The 22,553-nt window shown below is 40.0% G+C and overlaps 2 protein-coding genes and 2 non-coding genes across 7 annotated transcripts; 2 read left to right on the top strand and 2 right to left on the bottom strand.

Moving 5' to 3' along the window:
* Positions 1–1,027: 1,027 nt before the first annotated feature.
* On the bottom strand, positions 1,028–14,337 carry TRIM13 (tripartite motif containing 13). Of its 4 annotated transcripts, XM_059892081.1 has the most exons (4): positions 14,048–14,134; positions 13,395–13,506; positions 3,675–3,814; positions 1,028–2,618 (listed from the first exon to the last, which is right to left on the bottom strand). In XM_059892081.1, exon 4 carries the CDS (start codon positions 2,608–2,610, stop codon positions 1,387–1,389), a length of 1,224 nt encoding a protein of 407 aa, XP_059748064.1. In that variant the 5' UTR covers positions 2,611–2,618; positions 3,675–3,814; positions 13,395–13,506; positions 14,048–14,134; the 3' UTR covers positions 1,028–1,386.
* LOC132346795 (elongin BC and Polycomb repressive complex 2-associated protein) lies at positions 11,902–20,590 on the top strand. Its single transcript, XM_059892317.1, has 4 exons — positions 11,902–11,928; positions 13,834–14,559; positions 19,150–19,244; positions 20,287–20,590. The coding sequence occupies exons 1-3, from the start codon at positions 11,902–11,904 to the stop codon at positions 19,207–19,209; spliced, it is 813 nt and encodes a 270-aa protein (XP_059748300.1). The 3' UTR covers positions 19,210–19,244; positions 20,287–20,590.
* On the top strand, positions 14,559–14,644 carry MIR3613A (microRNA mir-3613a). Its single transcript, NR_130621.1, has one exon. It is a non-coding gene; the product is annotated as a microRNA mir-3613a (primary transcript).
* Positions 14,574–14,628, bottom strand: MIR3613B (microRNA mir-3613b). The gene has a single exon (NR_130623.1). It is a non-coding gene; the product is annotated as a microRNA mir-3613b (primary transcript).
* Positions 20,591–22,553: the final 1,963 nt, after the last annotated feature.

Raw genomic sequence — 22,553 nt, 5'->3', positions numbered from 1 at the left:
GGGACAGTTACAGTATCCCATCTAAAAAGAAAAATCCTTCATAAAAACCTCTTATAAATATGTATTCAAATATATTCTGGAACCAGAAAACCATTCAGCCTCTCCACACCGCGTATCTACTCGAGTCCTCATGGCAGAGACACTTTCTAGAGAAACATCTTAATTTCTTACGACCCCTGTAGAAATTTAGTGGCTAAATTCTAGATTGACCGTTGGGGATGAGGCAGTCATTACCTCAATCAGCAGCTGAAGGTGACTCCTCTTCTCATAACTGCAAAGATTCTTCTGTACTTGAAATTTAGTTGCCACCTTTTTTGCCCATCCCTGCTTGTATTACCTCCTCTTAACCAAATTAATGTACTGGGGTGAACACCCTCTGGGCTGTCAAGGAATGTCTTGCCCCTTGACAGAAATAAGTTTGACTGAAAGAGGTTCTAAGTCACTTCCTGTTTTCATCTGAAGCCTAAACAAGGTGAGAAAAATTACGTATTTTTCTTCTGTGGGAGATAGGGCATCTTTACCTCATGTGAGCAGCCAGGGTAGTACTAGTGTTGAGCTGGTTTACTTTGTACTTTGTAATAGCTGATAGACTGCTTCATCTACTGTCAAGTGAGTCTCACTGAAGTTCTTTAAACAAGTGGACTGGTTGGTTGTACAGTTGCCATTATATTTTGGAACAACACTTAGTTGCCAGTAAAAAGGAGGTCTTCCCACTTCCTGCTTTTGCCATGTGTTCTTTTTAACCCATGCCTTGTCTTACACAGTCACTAACACTTCTGTAGTTTACCACCAAATTCCTTTGGTGATAAATTTACAAAACCTAAAAGCAGATAAAAGGCAAACTGAAATAAATCTCCACCCTCCTAAAAATGTCAGCTTAGCATAAGAAAATGCCAGTTTTTGTTTACATGAGATTTACATTGTATTGAAAAAGGAAATCAACCATCTGCAGAAAAAGCTGCAAATTCAATCCATCTTATCTTATTCCTTTTTTAAAGAATGTTCACTCTCAAAAAACAAAAAAGAGTTGTTTTACAAGAGCAGTCTTTATTACATGCTTAAAAACAATCATTACACTACCTCATCAATACAGTATTAAATCATGTACTCTCTTACCCCCTCCTTTCATAGCACAAACATAACCGATACTGGGGATAGGATGCTAATTTCAAAAGCACCTTAAAAAGGAAGGAGGGCTGGAGACTAAACTATTAAATTTCACTTTTATCTTTATGCTACCTAATTTCAACATGTATAAGACATTATTTTTGAAAGGAATATTTTTAGAGGGCGATATCTGACTGGAATTTTAACCAAATCTGAACTACCACTCTATTCTAACAAATCTCTAACAAAAGACACAGAACTATGTACTTGAAACAGATTTTATAATAGTTTATATTTGCACACAAATTCTGCCACATTGTTCAGCACCACCAAAGTAAAACTCTTCAATCTTTCACTGAAAATGAAAAGCCCATCTGTCAACTGTTCCCAGTAAAAAACTGATTGTTCTACAAAATCAGCTGATCTAGTCAGGTAGGAGCTAAAGTTTGAAAGATTATCTTTCCAAGTTGCGATTTCATCAAATAGAGACCATTCTAAGAACATGGTGGGACTGAAGAAAATGAGAAGGCCAAGCAGAATGACCACCACAAATAACGGATAAAGTCTCCAGGGAATCTTGCTAATGAACGTGCCAGTATCTTGAGGCAAGGAAAGTTTATCCACGTCCACTAGTTTTATGTCTTCCCACTGACTGGTATCAAAGTTCTTCATCAAAGGGCTTGAGGGCAAATTTGAGGGAGGCAAAGGAGTTTCCTTGATGACTTTTATTTTCTCCCTGAACTCCTGCATCTGCTGCAGAAATATGATGGGTTCTGACACATCTTTGAAAGCCTCAGCAATGTTAAAGGCCATTCGCTGTTCCTGCAAGATGGTGTTGAGTTTGTTGATCTCTGGGTCATAGGCCTGCATCACTGCAAGTTTCATGGTCTCAAAGTCAGACAGGATTTCATTCTTCTTCTGATCTAACGTGTATTGTAACTTCTCAAAAAACTCCTTCACTTTATCCGAATCTTTAGTCAGCAACTGTAGAGACTTCCTTTTGCTAGTTTCCAAGGTATCCAAGCGAGAAAGGGCATCTCCCCGACGCCAGGTCTCAAAGCTCTGGAAGAGGGACTCAAAGGCGTCCCTTTCCTGAGCGTAGGCATCTTCGATAGAACAGAAGACGTGCTTGGTGTGCTCACCCCGAGTCGCACAGATGCCACAGATCAGCTGCATGTCAGTCAGGCAGAAAATGTTGAGAGGCTGTCCCAAGTGTCCTTTGCACACTGGCATTTTGGGAGAGACCTTAATCTTGTTATACTTTTCCACAATACCCTTCAGGGAGTAATTAACCTGCAGGCTGTTGACTCCCGTCGCTGAAGTTTCCTTCCGGCACGTGGGGCACTTAAATGGAGAGGATCTCCACAGGGAATTCCGCACATTCCCCTCTAAGATCCCTTCTAAGCACTTTTTGCAAAAGTTGTGTGAGCAAGGCAAAACTCGGGGATCATCAAACAGACTGCAACAGATTGGGCACGTGAGGTCTTCTTCAAGCAGCTCCATCACATCTCCTACCAGAGAGAGAGAAACATTTTATTTTACGCTGGGAATCCCCTCCATTTGGACTATGAAATAATTAGAAGAAACTATCTTCACAGCCATTAAAAAATGCTCCTGTCACAGAAATAACTGGTCAAGCAAAGAAAATAAGAGAAATTTGGGACGGGAATGCACACCAAAGCAGATTTCATCTGCTGGGACTAGAACACACTCCTTATCAGTGGGGCTCCCTGCACACAAGGCCTTTGTGTGGGCTTTCCAACAACAGGCATTGGCTGAGACAGGGCGAGGACTGGGACAACTGCAAGTTGAGCCAGCAGGGCCCAAATGCTTGTTTTAAAACAGAGCTGACTACTAGCTGTCAGAAACAAAGCCACTCAGTGTCTGAGCAGAATGAGCTCTTTAGTCTGGGCCCACAATTATAAAATGGTATGCTATTTAAAGAAAGAAGCAGAGATATAAATCCAAGCATGTTCTCTCACAGAGACTTTTATTAAAAACTGGCACATTTTCCTATTTCAAAGGCAAGATTACAATTATTAAAATCAGGGGTAAAAACATAAAATGAGAGAGCTGCAATTCATTCTTCCCTAGAGAACTAAATGGATATTTTTTAAAACCACTGGGACAGTAATCAAAGCTGTCTGCACTGTCTGGAGCAATCAGTTCTCAAGGTGCAGTGGGGAGAAACCTGGGCGACCCTAAGGCTCTTCCAGGGCACCTGTGAGGACAATACTATTTTTATAGTAATACTGAGATGCTATTTACCTTTGGCACAGTGTTGACACTGCACTGTTAAAAAAGCAACGGTAAGCAGACACAGCTGTGGCCTTAGCAAGAACCAAACAAGACCACAGGTAGCCCCAAACTGGATTCCTAATGTATTCTTCACCACCACACACCCACAGCTGGGGCAAAGGTGAGGGCAGCCAGTTTCAGTTTAGAATGTTCTTGATGAAACGGTAAAAATTATGCATTGTACTAAATCTTAATTCTTCTGTACATGTCTTTGTAAATCTTTCATGTAACAAAATATGAAGTAACCACAAAGTATTTCTATTGCATACCAGCAGATACTGTCTGAAGCAAAAGCAATTAGGCAATTTAGCCACAAGCTAATCAGCTGCTTTTTCCAGGGAACGCCATTTTTATACTTGAAACAATGAATGACAAACTGTGGTGTGGAGACTATCTGGCAGACATTTTTCTGAAAACAAACAAAATGAGCCCATCACTTCAAGGGAAACAAATGACAGTTTCTCGCCAATGATAAAAAGTTGAATTTTTAAGTGAAAACTGGATTTTGGCAAACATAGTTGCCACTTAAGAGCTTGACAGTTTACCATTAATTAAAGACTTTTCCAATGAAACAAGTGGTAATATTAACATGCGTATTGTTTTACGACAGAGATCTTTGTATAATGAAATATGTCACTGTTTGGAGATCTACTGGAGAAGGAAACGGCAACCCACTCCACTGTTCTTGCCTAGAGAATCCTGTGGATGGAGGAGCCTGGTGGGCTGCTGTCCATAGGGTCGCACAGAGTCAACACAACTGAAGCTACTTAGCGTGCGTGCGTGCATTGGAGATCTACATTACACAGCGAATTAACTGGTTCAAATCACCAATGCATGTTACAGGTCATGCCTGGGTAAAAGATCAAAAGACCAATATGTTAAAAAAAATATGATTTCAGATTTCATACTTCAACCAACTATTAACAAACTACCACTTGTTGAGTTTTGGTATAGTATCAAAGAAGAGTGATAGTTTTCCGAAAAGGGCATTAAAATATTCCTCCTTTCACCAACTACGTATCTGTCCCAAGCCAAATTGGATTTTCTTTGTATATTTCAACCAAAATAACTGATTGTAATAGATGTAATGCAGAGATACAGAAAAGATTCCTGTTGTTGTCTACTAAATGGCGATTCTTGACAGAGATCTCTAAATATGTAAACCAAGGCCACCCTTCTCACAATTGTTCTGAAAAGTTATTTTTCACAAATTACTTATGTTAACATGTGATAGGCTTATCGTCATTTTAAATGAATTACCTTAAATTTTTTTCTCAGTTTTAATTTCAAATACACATGTAAATAAAAGTTCTTGGGAGCCTCAGCTTTCAAGTGTAAAGGGGTCCTGAGACCAAAATATTTGAGACCTTTGAACTAGAGAATACTAATTCTCATTTCAAGTTTATTCTTTTAAAATGTATATTTTAAAACTTTTATCCCTAAAGTTTTAGAAACAAAAATAGCACTAAATATGTCCCCATTCAGTTCACTAAGATAAATATATCCTTCAGTATTTATCACATTACCACCAAAGTAATATACAATTTATGAATAATAAATAAATAAAATAGGGTCTACTAATTTCTATGTCAAGGAACCAGAGATCAAATTGCCAACATCCACTGGATCATGGAAAAAGCAAGAGTTACAGAAAAACATTTATTTCTGCTTTATTGACTATGCCAAAGCCTTTGACTGTGTGGATCACAATAAACTGTGGAAAATTCTGAAAGAGATGGGAATACCAGACCACCTGATCTGCCTCTTGAGAAATCTGTATGCAGGTCAGGAAGCAACAGTTAGAACTGGACATGGAACAACAGACTGGTTCCAGATAGGAAAAGGAGTACGTCAAGGCTGTATATTGTCACCCTGTTTATTTAACTTATATGCAGAGTACATCATGAGAAACGCTGGACTGGAAGAAACACAAGCTGGAATCAAGACTGCTGGGAGAAATATCAATAACCTCAGATATGCAGATGACACCACCCTTATGGCAGAAAGTGAAGAGGAACTAAAAAGCCTCTTGATGAAGGTGAAAGTGGAAAGTGAAAAAGTTGGCTTAAAGCTCAACGTTCAGAAAACGAAGATCATGGCATCCGGTCCCATCACTTCATGGGAAATAGATGGGGAAACAGTGCAAACAGTGTCAGACTTTATTTTTTTGGGCTCCAAAATCACAGCAGATGGTGATTGCAGCCATAAAATTAAAAGACGCTTACTCCTTGGAAGGAAAGTTATGACCAACCTAGACAGCATATTCAAAAGCAGAGACATTACTTTGCCAACAAAGGTTCGTCTAGTCAAGGCTATGGTTTTTCCAGTGGTCATGTATGGATGTGACAGTTGGACTGTGAAGAAGGCTGAGCACTGAAGAATTGATGCTTTTGAACTGTGGTGTTGGAGAAGACTCTTGAGAGTCCCTTGGACTGCAAGGAGATCCAACCAGTCCATTCTAAAGGAGATCAGCCCTGGGATTTTTTTGGAAGGAATGATGCTAAAGCTGAAACTCCAGTACTTTGGCCACCTCATGCGAAGAGTTGACTCATTGGAAAAGACTCTGATGCTGGGAGGGATTGGGGGCAGGAGGAGAAGGGGATGACAGAGGATGAGATAAGCATCACTGACTCCATGGACTTGAGTCTGGGTGAACTCCAGGAGTTGGTGATGGACAGGGAGGCCTGGCGTGCTGCGATTCATGGGGTCGCAAAGAGTCGGACACGACTGAGCGGCTGATCTGATCTGATCTGATCTGATTCTCTATGTCATCTTATAACCAAAAGTAAGTAAACACTTTTGACAGTAATTTTAAGAATCACAATTGGACCTACAATGTAGAAGACTTAAAAGATAAGCTGAACTTGCAGGACTAATTGGTTTATGGTCTTCGGTTATAAGAGATATTTGTATAATACATATATATGTGGAACTGGGGCTTCCTTGGTGGCTCAATGGTTTGATCTCGGTCGGGAAGATCCCCTGGAGAAGGAAATGGCAACCCACTCCAGTATTCTTGCCTGTGAAATCCAATGGATAGAGGTGCCTGGTGGGCTACAGTCCATGGGGTCGCAGAGTCAGACACGACTTAGCAACTAAACAACAATGTAGAACTAAAGTAGAGTATTCTGTCAAAATGTAGTGTTACATGGCAAAAATGGTGATGAGCTTATTTTTCTGAAAAATCTTTTGTGACATGACAAATCAAATAATCTTCGAAAAGCACTGGAAAGAGAATGGCTTCAGAGACTGAGGTCAGTGTGCTAAAAGGTTATCAAGCAGTTATAAAACACTCTCTTTAGAGCAAAGAAAGAAAACTTTTCATGACCCTCCACCACTAGTCCTGGTTCCATCACCTCCCCTGCTCTCTAACATGTTTCACCTAGAATTATATTTTGGAGTACGCAGTAGAAACAGGAAAGTAGCGGCGGCAGCATTCAATAAAGTAAACCTAATTTACTCTTCCTTGCCAGGTTAATATTTCCAGAGAATCCTATCTAAGCATGTTAAATAACTAAAAGGAAGAACAAAGGATACCAAGTTTTGTCATGAGAAGGAGAAAAAGGGACCCAAGACAAAGAAACTTCCAAGTATGATCAAAAAGAAAAAAGGAAAATGTCACACAAAGGAAAATTTAGAAATAATAGTCATCCCAAAGCCATAATCAATTTACAGCTCTTAAAATGAACCAGAGAAAAACGTTATTTGGAAAGTCCCTTTTCTAAAAAAATTGCATCAAAACCATAGTAGAACCTGTTATTTCACTTTTAGTGATACAACTTATAAATTTTAGTTCATAATTTAAAGATTTTCATTTTAATCCACATTAAAACAATTTTATTTTCTTAGCTTTATACTCAAAACCTTATGTCAAAACTCTGTGAGCAATTCCCTAGCTGACTTTTAGAGGAAACTGAGATATATTAGCCTAACAACCCAAGAAACCATGGCAAGTTTGTTGCCTTTAAAGTTTTAAAGGAAAACAATAAGGTTTTTAGCCTAACTAAGAGAAGGGTATGCTTCACAGTAAAGGAACTTACAGCTTCTTTTCTTAAAAGTGTGCTAACACATAAAAATCTAAATAAATCACCTGAGCTTACTTCTTTGACAAAACTAAAATATACATCCCCTTTTTAGGGGGACAAATATAGATGTTAAGAAACTTTATTATGTGAACAAAATTTTTGTTCACCAGTCATAAAATTTCAACTTAACCAATCTCAAACTAAGTATATAAAGGCAAACAAGTTTTCCAAGATTCATTTCTTCTTTTGAATTAAAAACTTCCCAAGTTGTTTATTTTGGCTGCTCCACACAGCTTGTGGGATCTTAGTTCCCTGACTAGGAATTGAACCTGGGCCTGTAGTAAGGAAATCGCAGAGTCCTAATCATCACACTGCCAAGGAATTCCTAAAAATCTCCCAAGTTCTATACCAACAAAGAAAGTAGCTGAGTATATAACTAGTTACCTACCACCTCCTCTGGTTTTCAACTTCATTTGTCTACTATATTTATACTTTAAAATATATTTTTTAATTTATGGAGAATAAAACTCCTTTTTGTACATAATTCTTTGAGTTTTGACAAATGCAGTTGTATAACACCACCACAGATTTATTTTTAAGCAAACTTTCAAAATATCCACTCAAGGAAGACTATAAAAACTGTTTGATCAATACTACCTTGAGTAGGTATACATTAATAGCAACAAGAGTCTTTAATACACCAACCAGAATACTTTTAAAAGATAGAAAAGCTAACAGTTACAAGCTTCCCTGATGGCTCAGACAGTAAAGAATTTGCCTGCAATGTAGGAAACCCAGGTTCGATCCCTGGGTTGGGAAGATCCCCTGGAGAAGGGAATGGGTACCCACTCCAGCACTCTTGCCTGGAGAATCCCATGGACAGAGGAGCCTGGCAGCTACAGTCCATGAGGTCGCAGAGTCGGACACGGCTTTAGACTAACACAACCCAAGGGAAAGGAGTCATAAAACACAATTAAAGTTGACTTCTCCCTCCTGGAAGCCTTTTTGTTTTTATATGCTCAACTCAAAATGATTATAAATGAAGAGGTGTTCATTTTATTCACTCTTAAAAGGTAATTTTAATAAAACCTTTTAATTAAAAGAACCTTTCCTATTAAATCTTGGCACTTCATTAGTTGACAACAATATAAAGTTCAAAATAATAGCCATGATTTTTTCCCCAAATCCCATTAGAGAATAAAAAGATTATAACTTGTATCTTAGAAATTTAAACCTGATTTCCATCCTGCTTTGATCTTTGAATTCAGAGATTTCAAAGCAGTATCTAAATACCTAACAAGTAACTAGATAGAAAATACTGAAACTCACTTCACAGACAAAACTAAATTATGTGAACTCTACTAAACAGCCAATCATCAATCAACCTTATTTTGGAACAAAGTATAGAATAAAAGAGCTCACCTTTTAAAAACTTATGTCCTCTAATCCCACTAGTTAATTTTATTTTCAAATAGTATACTGATAATTTAGTAAGAGATCCACTAAATGGTTTCTTGAAACTTACTGAAGATGTATTAACAATAATTGAGTCTAGGTGGAGGATGTAAGGATATCTATTGTAGTGTACTTTTAATTTTCAGTATATTTGAAAATTTTCACAAAAGTTGGAAAAAAAAACTCAACAGTGAGACCAGTTATAAGAAAATCATATTGTGCTAAAAAGGTAAAACTTTAGAAATACTAGCTGACTATGATAAGCCTCATAAAGAGCTTAATCTGCTGTAATATTTTTTTATCTTTTATAAAATTAAAAGTATCTTATTGGAAATCTCTGGATCCAGGCCTATGAGTAGACTGACATACTCATTTTTGCTCTCAATCTATGACCCTGGACAAACCACTTACACATGTTAAACTGTGTAAAACCTCATTGAAAAACTGTTTTGAAAGTTATCTAATATATGAAAACTATTTACCAAGTTGTTTTTTTTTTAAGTACTCTTTCAGTATGTTATTAACACTTCATTCTGGCTTTTAGAGACTGTGCCAAAACATGATCCAAACAGGATAATGTGAGATTAAGAAAAAAACAAAATTTCTGATAACTTAAAAAAGGAATATGAAAATTAATATACCAAGTATAGTATCTAAAATAGCTTATCTAATTGTTACATGGCCCTTGCAAACACCGTATAATTTACCTTTGTGTCCATATAAGACATACCTTTTCTGGCACTGTCCTAGAACAAGTGGCAGTAATAAGTAAATAAGTAATAATAAGTAAAATTTCCCCCACAGTATTTCTAATAGGATTCCTGATTAGAGCAAAATAAACCTAGTACAGAAAGTCTAGCAGCTTAGAAGCCCTGCCTACTCACAATGTTCACAAGTTTTTGGACTAAGATGACATCTCAAAACCCAAAAACTAGGTCATTACCTTCATAGTCCAGACAAATTTGGAAAAAATTAGTTTTTTCCTTTCCTTCATTCTCTTCTCTATGCCACTCTTTTTCCTTGACTCCTTTGTTTATTCTTCTTTTATCTCATCTTCCCCATTCTACTTCAAGGAACATAATCTTTTTGATTTCCTCTTATTCCCTCCTTATCTCACACCTTCTCTCTCTTATGTGATAGTCACCCAAGGTATTATTCTGTAATCCTGTTAATCAGTAACATTAAATCAATAGTTCTAGGACTATGAGCTAGATCAGGTATCACTATCCTATTTATAAACAACTATTTAGAAATCTATGAGGCCATCTAATGGTATGGAATCCCAGTCTCTCCCACCCAGATGAAATCAATTAGAATAAAATGAGGGTCTGAATTTCAAGGAAACATAATATATGGCCTAAATTATTCTCCTAGTCTGGTACCAACCAGATTCAGATTATTTATCTTTACCTGTTAAGAGTTAAAATTAACTTAAATTGGACTACCAACAAAGGTTTTATGAACCAGATGTGTCTGGTTTCTTTTCTCCCAAATAAATGTAAAGAGGTTTAAATGAAGGTGAAAAAATTTTAGAACAAATCTTTCGCAACAACAAACTTGGCAATCACTAGCCTAAATTATTATCCCCACCTGATTGGTATCTACTAAAAGTTTTCATTATCTAGCCCTGCATTTGAGGTTAATGCCAGCTTTCAGAAAAGTACTGTCAACTCAGTACACAGCAAGCTAGATCTGGTAAGTGAAATCACGTAGTGTTTAATACTGCGCCAAGAGAAAAAGGTTATTTTGTGGCTAACTGATCAGTACTACCTACCAATAAAATTGGTCTGAACCAAGTTCCCTTTGTTCAGTGTAGAATTACATACACATTTTATTCTAAGTAAAACTCATCTAGAAAATATTTCAAATAGAAAGCTGATTATGCTAAACTTTAAGCAATTTCCAGGTTGGCTATATTCTATCCACTATGCTGACACTCCGCCCTCCTATTCAGTATATGCACATATTCAGGGGAAAAAAGAAAGAGCTCCTCTGGGAATTTTAAAGGGTTGGCCAGGCTATTGCCAAATAGGATACACTTGTGCTTATTCCACAGGAAAGACAATGATTTAAACTACTGGCAAAAATTTTCAGTTCCACTCTTCCTTAGAAATGTATCTACACCTATAATGCAAATGAATTAGAAAGCATCCACATTAAGGGAATCTGCTTGGATTCCCTCAAGGGCTTAACTGGAGTGTAACTATTCTCTATGTCAAAGGACACCTATTTTTGGTTAACTGTTAGGGGTGCTATTCCTCTAGTACCTAAGAGTTTCAAGGCAAGGTAATGACAGTAGCAGTGTCTTTCATGAATACAAAAATGGATAATCCAACGATCTAATGCTGTTTTAAAAGATGAAATATTAAGTAAAAAATCAGTTCCTGCCCTAAATTCCAAAATATAGCACATTTACAGAGGTATTATCATACAAGATGTGATAAATGCCTTACAAAAGGACATAGAAAGCTGACACCATACTAATGTTGGAGAGGTTATCCATACAAGTGGATTTTGTTTTTCTAAAATTGTAATTTGTGATTACAGAAAATTCAGGAAATATAGGAAAAAAATTACCCATGGTCATATTGCCAAGAAATAACCATTATTATTATTTTGGTGTATTTCGTCTAACATTATTTTGGCATATTTCTTCCAATCTTGTGTGTGTATGCACACCATATTTTAACAGAACTGGTAGCATAACACAACTTTGTGTCCACTTTTTCCACTTATTTTATTACCTGCATTTCCCCTATTGTTCCCCTATTCTTTTAAAAGATGATCATCTATCTTATGGATATGCTATTTCCTACTGTTTAATTTGGGGGGATTATAACATTTTAATGAACAATGTAGCAAAGTCTTAGTCCAACACTCTAATTATTTCCTTAGATGGTTCCTTTAAGTGTATTGTCAGGTGAGTCAAAGAGTAGAAACATTCTCAAGGCTCCTGAAAAAACTGCCAAGTTTCCCTCTAGAAAAGAGTACACCACTTTCTGCACTCTGACCAATGATGTATGATGGTGCTCCACCTCTCCAAGTAGTTCCTGACCTTACAACAGAACCATACTTTTATAGAACTTAGTTAAAAAAAAAAACAAAAACAAAAAGAAGAAAAAGGCATACTTTACCATACCTACCTAAGTTTAAAGTATAAAACAGTTTATGGCAGTTAATATTAGTATGTGTCTGCATATCACCAATACATAGTATACAGTGCTAAAAGTTATGGGATAAGAATAAAACAAATACTGGGCTTAAAAACATCTTGGCAGTCATTTAGCTAAACACCTAACTTTACAAGTGAAAACAGAGCCCCACCCAACCCTGCAACTGTACACAGCAAGCAAGGCATAGGACCTGAGTTGCCCAATTATGAGACGTTAGCACTATCCGAAAAGTGGGTCAAGAATTCAGGATCCTCACTCATTAAATGGAGACATCTAATCATGAGTTCTCTAAATCCCTTCTAAAATGCTATAATTTTTACAAAGTAGATTGTAACAGATTCTCCAGTGAAGAAGGGTAAAGAGCACTGAAACTGCATCTAACTACCTAGTTTTCCAAGCACTAGTTCTCCCCTTCATGGAATCAGGATTTTTACAATACCTACCTCATGTTCTTGGAAAGATTAAGTAACGTGTGACAATCTTGTAAACTATTGACCTACATCAGTGTAAGGTGATTTAATTAACATATGTGTGTATAGATACTGTAAAAACTATAACTACACATTTAGTGTTATGTTAGAGCATGAGTGTATTAACCAAGAAAAGTCTAAGACAGTTGGACTCTTTTGAACTATAATTTTAAGGGAGGGCAAAGTGTTACATAGCATAGTAGGTGCAAAGCACCGTTGATGGAGATGGGCATACCTGTGGGCATAGCTGAACAGCTGTGGCAGAAGTTAGGGCCAGGTAACCAATACATGTAGAGAATAAAAATAACCTGGTGTTACAGAAAGACTTGCCAGAGAGGCTTAGTATGTCAGCTGGTGCAAAAAAAAAAAAAGACTATTTTTAGGGAAAGACAGGAGAGTATGAAGAAATAGATCTTCTTACTGTTCAAGACATAAGTATAACCAATTAATCAACAACTCCATCAAGTTCTACCAGAGGGACTGGCTATGTAAAAAAAATTCTGCTTTTAAAATACCTATTATATAAAGGTCTCTAGGGTCAGAAAACTCAAGCCCTATCGTACAAACCCAAGCAGTGACACAGGAAGTGGAAAAAAAAAAAAAAACAACCCTATTTAAAAGCAAAAGTGGTTGTAGCCTCTTTTCCTTTACAATACAAATCTTTGAATTATGTTTCAAATAACTGTCATATAAAGTGTCTAAGTATTTAATCTATTTTTCTGGGTTTTGACAAAATATGAAAAGAACAAAGACCATTTATGAGGATGGGAACACATACACTCAACAGAGTTCGATTTTGAAAGGTTCTGGGCCTGAAGACATTGGGTGCTTTTCTGCTTAATGTAGGGAAAAGTATTGTAGTTTACCTCTGTCAATGCAAGCCAGGAGTATTGGTCAGGTTACTGTTTCCCAAGGCAAAGCAATCAGGTTTTGGTTTGTTTTTTCTTCAGATCGTGACTGGTAATCAAAACGAGGCTACTGCAGAGAAAGAACAAAGAAAGAAGAGTGTTATGCATTTATCTGCACAGGATCCTTAGTCTTGACCCTCACTTTTTTTTTCAATCATCCCCAACAAATAAAGCCAGCCGGCAAGGACCTGGTGAAAAAGCCATGAGCCTGGGATAGCCTGGCGATCTTTTGTGCTAAGGAGCTTCACGGCTAGGGCGCCCTCCCCCGGCACCAGGCAGCCTCCCCACGTTCAGTGCCAGAGGGTGGTGGTCGCGCGCTCCGACTCTGGTTCATGGTCGCCTCTTCTTTTGTAGGCGATCCCGAGGAGCCTGCGGTGAAGCCAGGAGCGCTTGGTAGCGGAGCAGGTTTCCTGGAGTCCGGCCACACTGGCCCGGCCCCCGGCCGCCCACCCGCACGCCGTTCCCCCCACCTCCGGTAACCGGGCCCGGCTGCTCTCCGCGAAGACCAGAGCGCAGACCGAGCTCTCCGCCAGCCCCCACGCACGCAGGTGCCCGCCCAGCCAGGGCAAGTCCCCACCCCGCTTCCCCAGGAGAAGCCGGCCAGCGCGTACTTATCTCGGACCTCCGGGGCCGGTGGAGGGGAGCCTCCGGGAGCCGCGCAGTGGCCAGTCCTCCGGCCGCGGGTACCGCGCGTTTACGAGGCGGGAACGGCTGCAAAATGGACTCGCGGCGCCGACGGGCCCCGCCCCGACGCCCTCCTTCCCCAGGCACTTCGGTCCGCCTCCCCCGCCGAGCCGCGCCTTTGTTCCGCCTTCCGCGGCTCGCTTTTCCCCCGGGGAGGGAGGCCGCGGGTGAGGGCAGGCGGGAGCCCTTCCGGTATCTCCAACCGCCGCCTGCAACCGCCTCCGCGTGCGGCGCGGGGCCGAGGGGCGGGCTCCCGGCGGCGCGCTCCTCTCGCTTCATCAGGGCTGCGCGCGCCCGCGGAGCGCCGTGCCCAGGGCGCCGGGCCGGGGACGCGGAGCGCGCGGACCCGCGGGCTGGGCCCGGGCCGAGCGCGGGCGACGGGAGGCGGCGTGGTCCCCGGTGGAGCCGCCTGGGAAGGAAGCCGGCGCACAACGAGAAGGTTGGGTTTGGATTGTTGTACTTTTTTTTTTGTTCGTTGCATTTTTAGGAACAAAAAAAAAAGCCCAACCCTTCACACCGCTTCATCTGCATCTCTCACGACCAGAAGCTCGCCTCAGCGGCTTGGGGGAAACTGAGACGGCTGTCCGCCTGCACCCCACATCCCGGGGTGGGTGGGACGGGCACTTGCGCTGAGACCAAAGCCAGGGCTGTAGCCAAGGGCTCCAGCCAGAGCACAGTCAAAATACTTAACTATTGCCGCCCCCGTCCTCCCCATCTATTTCTTTGCAGGCTTTAGGCTGAACACGAGGGACCCAATTCAAGGTTTCTTTTTAGAGAAAACACCACTGTCCTTTCTTTCCTTTGGAGAGAAAGAACTTAAATACAATTAGCCGCTAGTCTGACTCAGTATTCTGACGTCCAGCCCCCTGTATAGGGACATTGTCTAATAGCAAAGGCGTTAAGCACTTTCAAACGATCAATTACAAGATTACAAATGTGAAAGAATGGCTTCTCCCAAACTCGCAGCCTTGAGGGATGTAAAAGCATGGACAAAAAAAATCACAGAATATCCCCTGGGGTTGAGTTTGTCTGTGCACTGGAAGTCTGTGCTTTGGAAGTAGAATTCCTGGAGAAAAGGGTTGGTGCTTGGGCCCAGTAACTAACACTGCTTACTTAGCTCAATCGCTATAAAAAGCTCCTCCCCACTCCAAAATGTCCAGTTCCTGACCATGCTTAGGTCCCATAAAACCCAGTTTTGTGTGTATCTGTTAAACCCAATTTTGCCTTTGAAGAATATGTTGCCGTCAAATATAGTCACAATCTGAAAGTTGAGAAATATGATTTATTCAGTGGGAATTTTTAGGACTTCAAGCCTGGGAGACAGCATCTCAAGTGACCCTGAAAGAACTGCTGGGGGTGGGGGAGGGTAGGGAGGTCAAGTTATAGAAATTTGCAACAAGGGGCAGGTAGTCTGAACATCAGAAGAATTGTTGTGAATTAAAGAAAACCAAGGAATTTAGTGTTTTCTACATACCAAAAGATGCAAGCGTCTGGGCTCACTGAAATCATTCTTTTCATATGCATCTCAGCTATCTGGGGCCATATCCTGTTTTTTCTCAGTGCTCACCATAGGGAACAGCTGCAGCCCAATGACTGCCCTGCAGCAGGTATTATTTTCCTTCCTGGTTGCCCTGGATGGCTGGAATCACTGATAACTGTGACATCCTTGTTTATTGATATGGCAGGAAATACTCCATTTCTCAAAGAGTTCCTATATTTATGGCATTTTGTCTTCATAAGAACACTGTGGAATGGCTATTGTGATCTGCAACCTATAGATGAGGAAGCAGATGAAGTGATAATTCCAAGACAAAAAACAGGCAGAATTGAGTCTCTGAAGTCATATTCCAGGTACACAGTCTTTCTATAGCAAGGTAACTGTCAGTACGAAAACTGCATCCCAGTCTCCTACTAAATAAGTGTTATTTTAAAAACCCCTGTTTCTATAAACATTTTCAATTACCCTAATATTAAAATGATAAAAGAGTGAAAAGTTATTAATTCATAAATCAGAAATGATCCTTATGTAATTATATGATACTCATGTGTATCTGGTTGGTGGTGGTGATTTAGTCGTTAAGTCATCTCTGACTCTTGCGACCCCATGGACTGTAGCCCACCAAGCTCCTCTGTCCTTGGGATTCTCCAGGCAAGAATATTAGAGTGGGTTGCCATTTCCTTCTCCAGGGGATCTTTCCCACCCAGGAATCGAACCTGGATCTCCTGATTGCAAGCAGATTCTTTACCAACTGAGCTGTGAGGTAATCTCTCTGGTTAGTGGTAGATATTAATAAATAAACTTCTGGCCAAGTAAATGAACACATTGGTTAAATCTGTGTAGAAATGCTTGATTGTCTTAAAAATTAACTACTATGAAAGCATTGTGTATTAAACTCTCAAGTGTAGAAAAATAGGGAAGGAAGAATAACCTATTTTCCCTCCCATGGTCCTAATTTTGTAAAATAGACAGGCAATCACTACATGTAGTACTACTAGAAAAAGAGAATTACTGTTGGATTAAAACCTGCATACACAGCACCATCTTTCCTGGAAGAGTACAATGTAACTAGATCCCACTGGAGATAGCACTAAGGGATTGTCAAAATGCTTGTCACACTGGAATTTCCTTCTATTGACTGTTTTTCAAATAATAGACTAAGCTTAAGATTGGAATTCTTATGTTAGCATAGCAGTAAGATAGAGTCTTATGTAGGTTGATCTTTCATGAAGAAAAAGTATTTTTACAGGTAGAATTCCTTTCTGGGTTTTTTTTTTAGTATTTTTATTTATATTTACTTTTTGGATTTTCGTTGCTGCATGGGCTTTCTCTCGTTGCAGTTGAGTGGGAGCTACTCTCTAGTTGCGGTGTGCAGGCCTGCAGTGGCTTCTCTTGCTGTGGAGCTGGGGCTGTAGGCACACGGGCTCGGTAGTTGTGGTGCATGGGACTGGGTGCCCTGCAGCACGTGCAGTCTTCCCAGACCAGGGCTCAAACCCATGTCTCCTGCATTGGCACGTGGATTCTTAACCGCTGGACCACCGGAGAAGTCCCTAGAGTTTCTAATGTTATATATTTGAAATATATAAATAGTCTTATTTTTTGTGATTTATTTCATGCTGTTGCTTTTGTCCTGAGCCTTGGCGAAGTTAAAATTCACCAGCATTCCTTACACCTTTCAAGACATGTGATCAGATGTTAGATAACAAAAGGGACAGCACCAAATTTGGTGTACACGAAAGTGTAAACTGTCAAGAGCTGGGAACATCTAACAGTTAAGACTGGAGCAGTTATGTGCAGGCGAGGGGCGCTGGTGAGCCTCCTTGGATATACTGGAACATTTCATTACTATTCTATCCTTCCCTTCCCAACAGCCACCGAAGTCATGAATGCAAGCCCCAACATTCCCCAGCAAGAATTCCTGGCAATACAAGGCACTGACATTGCAAGGTGTAGCAAAAAGAGCAGTGACTTTGGAATCAGTTCTGCATCCAAACTCGAGCTCTGCCATATACAAGTTATTCAAATTACTAAGCATCTCTAAGCCTCAGTTTTCTCTTCTGTAAAATGGGGGTCACATTTCACTTGATTGGGAAAATTAGACAATGTACAAAGCAACCAGCATGGTATCTGACATATAAGAGGTGCTTAATAAACAGCTGCTACTGCCATATGGAAGAAGAAAACCATGCCAGTTTTGAATAACAGTTACTTTGGATTTGTGAGCGTCAAGCACAGCAATCTTAAACAGAGGTAAACTACCTATACAGTAGAGGAAAGTAAAGCATTAGTTGCTCAGTCGTGTCCGACTCTGAGGAAGCTGGCACCATAATTTCTGCTTTTTTACACCCAGTCCAGGATGGCCTTTTAAAGGCACAGATCTTTCTACTGTATCTTCTTCCTTGTGCTTAGGGAAAGGAGAAGAAAAAGAAAAAAAAATACCACTTAATGAAAGGAAGACTTTGCAGTGTTTTTTAAAGCTTTACAATTTCAGTGAAATTGTTGGAACATCCAAAACATTCCATTAAAAGGAAAAAAAAATCTACCTGTAAACATACATTTATCACCAGAGACAGAAACTTACCTAAGACTTGGGTGAAATTAAAGGAATTAGTCCTTGGTTGGAAGAGAATTCCAGGCTCCATGTATTTCAATTGCACAGTGAAGATGGTTTATTAAATGGAGCAAACACCAAGACCAGTTAGCTTTGGGAGAGAATGAGAGATACTTAAGCAACAGTAAACTTAGCTTGTAGTTGTGCCATTTCTTTAGATGGAAAGATAATTTATAAGAATAAAGTAAAATGTCAGAGGTAATTAAGATGATATTAACATTTATGGGCTTCCCTGGTAGCTCAATTGGTCAAGAATCTGCCTGCAATACAGGAGACCCCGGTTTGATTCCTGGGTCGGGAAGATCCACTGCAGAGGGGATAAGCTACCCACTCCAATATTCTTCGGCTTCCCTGGTGACTCAGCTAGTAAAAAACCTGCCCGCAATGTGGGAGACCTGGGTTCGATCCCTGGTCAGGAAGACCCTGGAGAAAGGAAAGGCTACCCACTCCAGTATTCTGGCCTAGAGAATTCCATGGACTGTATAGTCCATGGGGTTGTAAAGAGTCAGAAAGTGAGCAACTTTCACTTTATAATTTTATACTCAGGACTGTGCTGGGCACCAAAGGCAATAAATGAGGAATTTCCCGTTGGTTGAAGACACAAGTCTTAAAAGCATGAACTAGTATAGTAATAGTGGCTGCTTAGGAGCCGATGTAAGTGGTGAAAACAAGATCAGAGGAAGGCCTGGAAGCATCATAAAGATTTCAGAGGGGAGGTGGGAGTCCAACAGAACCTTTAAAGATCACAGGATTTGAAGATGAGAAAGAGGAAGAGCATTAGAGGTAAGGAACACTTCAGGGTGGGAATGAACTTCACTGATACTAAGTCAGTGAGGGGCATGGCTTAGTTTGGGGGAAAAAAAAATTCTGAGGCCAAATTGTGGAATCTTCTGATGTCAGAGTTGAACTTCATTCTGTAGGAAACGGGAAGCCGCTGGATAATAGTATATGGCACTAACAAGATGAAAACAGAATTGTAGGAAGACCCATCTGATAACAGGAGCCAAGACCTAAGGTAGAAGAAGTTTCCTTTATTTTAATACTTTTGAGGTTATTGAAAATTATAGATTTTTTAAAAATGCAGTTAGGTACAACTGAGTGACTAAACAACAATAACAATGTATATGAAAGTACAACATATGTTAAAAAAAAAAAAGGCAAGTACAACATGTGTGCCTAGGTTAAATCCCATTGAACCATTTAATTTCAAATATATTGCTTATTAAAGTTCTCAACTTGTAAATAAAATGGAAGAAGAATTAACCATGACAAATATCCTCCTAAAGTCCTCTGAGGGGAAATTATATGTGTATATATATATATATATATTTATATGTCAATTCTATATAATTTATCTTACTGTAATGACCTTAACTATATTGTATGACTAATGTTAGTATATTGTAAATATTAATTACACTTTAGAGTATTCCACATTAGAGCTTTAAAAATCATTACTTTGAAGCATAATGCTCTATTTTGATATTTTAATAATGATTACATTCAATTATGTTAATTTTTTATAAATTTAATTCCCATACATGTAGAATTTTTTTCTTGATAAAGAGTTATTTTAGGGGGGCCTTAAGAAATGATTCATTCAGGTAAATATTTGCAGTTTTTAAGAGAACTTGATTTGCAGAAACTGTTCAGTTTGGAATTTTTGTGTTGAGTTCATTAATCATCATGTGCTCTAGTTTTCTCTTGAAAATGTCAGTTATAATAAGAAATAGGAAACTACTCTCACTCTGTTCTATGAGACATTTTTAGAATATGTCTTCCACAAATAAGGGTACAATAGCTTTATATTATAGTTTTAAATAACTGGTAGATTTCTATAGTTCCAACACACTTTCTTTATCTCAAGTAAAGGCAGTAGTACATCTCACAGAACTTTGGCTCTGAAGATCTAAATTTATCAGGTACCTACCTATATAGCACTGCATGAGAAATACATGCTTCTGTTTTTTAATGAGTCCAGTTGAGTCTCTCTGATATCAAAGCATGTAGTAATAAATGCCTTGTCAAAAATGTATTTATCTTATTGGTTTCCCTAGTGGCTCAGTGGTAAAGAATCCACCTGTCAATGCAGGAGACAGGGGCTCGAGCCCTGAATCGGAAAGATCCCACATGCCATGGAACAACTAAGCCCGTGTGCCACAACTACTGAGCCTGTGCTCTGGAGCCCGGGAGCCACAGCTGCTGAAGCCCACGTGCTCTAGAGCCTGTGCTCTGCCGCAAGAGAAGCCACCGTAACAAGAAGCCCGTGCACCACAGCTAGAGAGAAGCCCACGCAGCAACGAAGACCCAGCATGGCCAAAAATAAACAAATAAAATCATTAAAAAATATATATATACACATATTTATCTTATAATGGTCTTGTTGTTTACAACACTATCCTGGTTGTGGCTAGAATGTGGCCAGGTCTCCAGGAGCTTGCGCTGGATCTAAAGCAGCCCACACTCCTCCCAGTCACGGCAAAAGACACAGACAGTCCAGAAGACGCATGAGACTTGTCAAACAGTAGGAGCCCAGGGTGGGCATTTGGGGAAGGTCACTGACCTCTGGGTTGTGAAATTGAACGGACAGTTTTTTCAGTTCTCATTTGCTTTGGTCTCTTGGCAGTTCTCACTGACTCTTCCTTAAAAAGCCCTCTTTCCCTGGCCTTTAGTAACATCATGTTCACACCCAGTTTTTCTTTTTCCAACTCCTGCTGGGTTGTCCTTTTGTATCCAGAATGTAAGTTCTAGAATCCTTTGAACATTCAGGTTCAGGACACTCTCCAGACTTCAGCTATCACCTAATGACTCTCACGTTCCCTGCCAAGCAGAGATCACAAACCGATAACCCTCAGTCTCATCTTCTTAAGTTTATATACACTTTAGGGAGGTGTGGCCCTTTTTCCTCTTCCACAGTCCTCCTCTCTGCAAGCGTTTGAGTTAGCCCTTGTGTTGCTCAAGGTTCCTTCTGTTCTTCCAGATTCACAGTTCCCACTCCCCCAGTTCCTTGTCTCCCTAACAAATGCCCCTCGCTGGGCCCCACATTCCTCCTCCTTGTCCTCATCCTTCAAGCACAGCACAATTGACACATCCCAGGTTAGGTCTCCAAGATTTTCCAGGCCAATGTCAGATCCCTCTTTTTTTTTAATCAAATTAACTTATTTTTGGCTGCACGGGGTCTTCATTGGGGCACATGGGCTTTCTCTTAGTTGCAGCAAGCAAGCGTTACTCTCCATTGCAGAATGGGGGTTCCTTCACAAGAAAAGCCACCGCGATGAGAACCCCAGCACCGCAACTAGAGAGTAGCCCTCGCAGCAACGAAGACCCAGCATAGCCAACATTTTTAAAAACAAAAATTTTTTAAGTTGTATCACAATATACAAGGATGCATATTTTTAAATATAACATGTCAATCATAGAAATACATGCTGTCAACTGCTAGTTGGGGATGAAACTTTCCAATCTGTCTTCCTCCTTTCCCCAGGAAGGGGTTATGATGAGGGGTGAGAGCTGAGACACTTGAGAGGCCTTGCCTGGCCTGGAATCCAGAATCTTCTAATCACCAGCAGTGGCACATTTAACAAATCACTTATTCTGGTCTTCAATTTCCTCATATGTAAGACAGAGGTAATCACAGTCCCTATTTCATAAAGTCATTTGAGTGTAAATTAAGGCCATGCCTGGGAAGCACTTGGCTAGTATGGAGAAGCACAGTGCCCAGATGTGTTCAGTTAGCGTTTATCATCATTGTTGTCATCTTTATTATTGCAGATATGAATCTAGACATCTCTGTCTCTTCCTATAATGAAAGTGTTACATATAACCAGGGCCACCTCAGAGTAGGGGAGGCTGACGGGTTTTCTGCACTCTCCCATTGGTGTGCCGATGAACAGTTAACATTCAGCTTTGGGCAAGGATAGGGGGTGGAGAGCCATACTTTATACTCTCTGCCATCTTCCATGTTGTAAATTCTCCCACCATGGCTGATTTCAAGCTGTCAATGTGAGTTCAGTGAACTCACATTGGGAAGAGTTATCAGAATTGGGAAGAGTTATCAGAAGAGTTGGGGAGAGTTATCAGAATCAGTTCTCAAGTCCTATGAGCCTGCTTCAATACACCCAACAGAGAATTTATCATCTTTTCTGCTGCCTCTTCGTTCACTGCTGAAACTAGGATCTGATCCATCTCAGGCAGAGGACTAGACATACCTATCTGATGGGCTCCTGCAGAGGTAAGAATTTATTTATGCCTGGAAGATAGAGGAAGTCTTCAGATCTGAAACCCAAGCAGGGCTCAGACCCAGCTTACCAGGGTGCTCATAGCA

The sequence above is a fragment of the Bos taurus genome, chromosome 12 (assembly GCF_002263795.3).
Source record: "Bos taurus isolate L1 Dominette 01449 registration number 42190680 breed Hereford chromosome 12, ARS-UCD2.0, whole genome shotgun sequence".
In the NCBI taxonomy this organism is placed as follows: Eukaryota; Metazoa; Chordata; class Mammalia; order Artiodactyla; family Bovidae; genus Bos; species Bos taurus.
This window is presented reverse-complemented; position numbering and strand designations above follow the sequence as displayed.